Here is a 3,641-nt window from a genome sequence, read left to right as displayed (position 1 = left end):
AAACAATTGCACATAGTTAAGGTAATACCTGCGTCAGTCGTTTCAGTATTCCGAGTATTTTCTGGAACTAGGATGTAAACCCTTCTTTGCCTCTAGGTGTTGTTCGGATGAGTTTGCGAGCAGGATTTAGCCAAGTGCCCTTTCTGACCACATCTAAAACAAGCCCCTGATAGGCGACGACAAATGCCCCAATGTTGTTTCCCACATTCTTTACAAGTAGGTATACCATTGTTCTCATTGCTTCCCCGGCTTTCTTTGTTCACAGTTTTTGCCCTAGATTTTTCATTCGCAGAAGTTATCGAATTACTAGTCATTTCAACTTTCTATTTTTTCTGTTTCATTCTTTCTGATTCAGTTGATGATGTTGGTTTTGATATTTTCAAGGCTGCTATGTTTGCCTCGGACATTAAGGCCCTATCAAGAACATCCACGTATTTTGGCAATTTTAAGACGCCAACTCGATCAAACACATCTAAGTTAAGCCTACCTTCAAATTTTCTAGCCTTTTTGTAGTCAGTGTCTATCATGTGGGGTGCATAACGGGTTAACTCAGTAAATTTTGTTTCATATTCAGCCACAGTCATTTTGCCCTGTTTTAGTTGTTCAAATTCGGATACCTTCCTATCCCGAATGCATTGGGAAAAATATTTTTCGAAGAAGATTTCTTTAAATCTATCCCATGTCACACCCTTATTACCATTTCGTACTAACATCCACCATCTCCTAGCCTCCTCTTTGAGTGTGAATGTTGCCAACAAAACTTTCTGTGCCGCAGTACACGGAAATACCTCAAATATTTTCTCAGTTTCTAAGACCCAAGCCTCGGCTTTTAACGGTTCAATACCCCCCTGAAATTCCTGCGGTTTCATCTTATTATATTTCTGTGTCAGTGTTATCATATCATAATTAGCTGGTTCAGGTACGTGTATTTGCCCTTGTTGCTGTTGTTTCAGATTTTCGGTTAAGGCTTCAACCATTCTTTCTAACCGGCTAATTCTAGCGTTAGAAGATTCAGATTCATCTATATTCCTTGTCCTTTCCATGTGCTACACATAAATAGGGTGCTTATTAATAAAAGGAAAACTCTCAGTGATTCCACATTTCATTTCATATCAGACGTGTTTATGCTTTCATTTCAATTCAAATACGGTCACATGATCCATTACTTTCATACGTTCATATTCACATAGATTCCACATTCGATATTGAAATCAACATTACATGCTATTCCACTTAACTTCTTTGACCATGCACAAAGGTTTCATTTCAATGTATTTTCAATAAGGACATGGTCATAATAGCTCACATACTTACACATGATAATGCAATGCCCCTATTTCATTTCTAAGACATCCTATAGCTCATATGGGCACATGTGTGCGGTATAACTCGTGCTCTGATACCACTCTGTCATGACGAAAACCCGGCCCTATAGGTTTAGCATCGTAACCGGCCAGTAATTCTTGGATTACCGAAGGCCTCTGAACAGATAAGCATATAATAAGGGGCTAGCGAAAGCAAATACATAAATATAGTTGTCCAATGAGCTGTGCTGACTTATATGAAACAGAATATTTAAAACTTTATATACATAGTCAAAAGTCAATCATAAATTATACCCACACACATTGAAGTATCTGAAGTACAGCCAACAGAATTACATCAAGTCATATATATACACAGAACCAACAGAACTTGAACATAGGACACTTCGGGAACCTCCACGTGAGGCACAATGGCTGGCTGACAACAGAACATAGATCCAGACAAAAAGTCTCCAGACTTGCACTCCAGAATGCTCACCTATACATATATATATATATATATATATATATATACAAACAGTGAATAAAGCCTAATGAATAACATTATGGTAAAGAGGTTAGTGAACGAAATCCGAACATATTATAAGCGGAAAATAGATCATAGCATAATCATTCCCATATCAGAACAGAATAATGGTACATCCCATAGAACACATCACAGAACGTCTTCCGACTAGAGTAATCGGTTCCGGATACCGATTAAACACATATCACCACAATGAAGTGGCTAACGAGATCTCGTAATTACTTGTATGTCATGGACCCGCATTTTCATGCCGTCCCCCATGACTTGGGACTATCTGTGGATGCCATAATAGATTTCAAACTTGGGATGTTCATTCACGTAAACAGATATCATTTCAGAAATCATAGCTTATCACATTTCATTTGGAACATAATTTCATATAAACGTATCTTTACGATAACGTTACTCACAGTGGTTTTCGCAAACGTTTAATCAATCTTCAGACGTTGACCTACAATCGCAAAAGTACATAACACAACATATCTCATTATTACACATTCACGTGGCCAACACAGCTTAACTTTCATTACGTTGGTTCTTGTTCATTATTAGCACATTAATTAAAACACACACACACTTGACGTCTCAGAACTTGGTACATTCTTTTCTTAGTGTGTTTTTAATCCATAACCTCATTATCAAAGCTTAATTAGGTCTTAGGAATGCCTAAGATGCAATGAGGATGCCAAAACATGAATTGGAACACTTAGGCAAATTTTCTGAAAATAAGGTCCCCGCTCGAGCGTAGACTTCCTCGCTCGAGCGGACATGCAAAATGAGAGGGGTCGCTCGAGCGAGACTTCCTTCGCTCGAGCGATCTGCAAACTCGGAGAAAGTACTGGTTAGTCTCTATCTACGCTCGAGCGGATATGCAAAATAAGAATGGTCGCTCAAGCGCACATTCCTTCGCTCGAGCGATCTGTAAACGACATGAAACTTCTGGGAGCTTGCAATTCACGCTCGAGCAGACTTTTGGTCACTCGAGCAGAGTGCACGCACTCAGAGTGGTCGCTCGAGCGTAAACTCCCACGCTCGAGCGTAGATGCAAATTCTAGAATTTCTAGATTGCACCTTCAAGCTCAAAACTCGAATTCCAACCTTCAAAACACATCTCTTGGGTCCCAAAACTTGAGATAACATAGTAAACTTGTAAAACATGAAGAATTTAGGATCATTTCATAAAATCATGGCCCAAGGTTTTGTCAAAAGCTCACATTTTCAATTTAAAACATGATGAGTGTTCATGAACACAACATGCATGAGTTTTTCTTGTATCCAACTCCTCAAAACATGATCAAACCCCACAAAACAACTTGAAACTTGATGATTTTCCTAAATGAAGATGAATTTCAAACATGCAAGAGAGAATTCTTGGAAATCATGCTCAATTTGTAAGAAAATGGACATGCATGCATGAATTGCAACTCAAACTCTGTTCTAGGCTCAATATACACATTCAAACTCATAATCTTCATGTTGATGACTTAGATTCATAAATTAGGGGTTGAATTCATACCGATAGTCTTGAATTAGTCAAGGTCTTGCACAAAATTGATGAACTCAAGTAAAATCTTCAACTTCTTCTTTTAATCTCTCCTTCTCTCTCTCTAGAATTACACTCTCTCTCATTCTAAGAAGAAATCTCAAATTTTTCCACTCAAGGGAAATGAAAGGAAATGAGCTCAAAAGAGCTAAATGTGATGCATATATAGTTATGATGATATAATGCATTAATTGGGACATTAGGCTAACCAAACATGGCCTAATTAATCGTTCTGAATCAATTTTTA

At 37.9% G+C, this 3,641-nt stretch overlaps 1 protein-coding gene across 1 annotated transcript; it reads right to left on the bottom strand.

Moving 5' to 3' along the window:
* Nucleotides 1-323: 323 nt before the first annotated feature.
* LOC145802481 (uncharacterized) lies at nucleotides 324-1,043 on the bottom strand. Its single transcript, XM_082895206.1, has one exon. It carries the CDS (start codon nucleotides 1,041-1,043, stop codon nucleotides 324-326), a length of 720 nt encoding a protein of 239 aa, XP_082751332.1.
* Nucleotides 1,044-3,641: the final 2,598 nt, after the last annotated feature.

The sequence above is a fragment of the Camellia sinensis genome, chromosome 11 (assembly GCF_055761805.1).
Source record: "Camellia sinensis isolate YWXY chromosome 11, ASM5576180v1, whole genome shotgun sequence".
In the NCBI taxonomy this organism is placed as follows: domain Eukaryota; kingdom Viridiplantae; phylum Streptophyta; class Magnoliopsida; order Ericales; family Theaceae; genus Camellia; species Camellia sinensis.
This window is presented reverse-complemented; position numbering and strand designations above follow the sequence as displayed.

Bases quoted from the DNA above. Each gene is read 5' to 3' on its own strand.
- LOC145802481 (XM_082895206.1), bottom strand. From the start codon at position 1,043: ATGGAAAGGACAAGGAATATAGATGAATCTGAATCTTCTAACGCTAGA.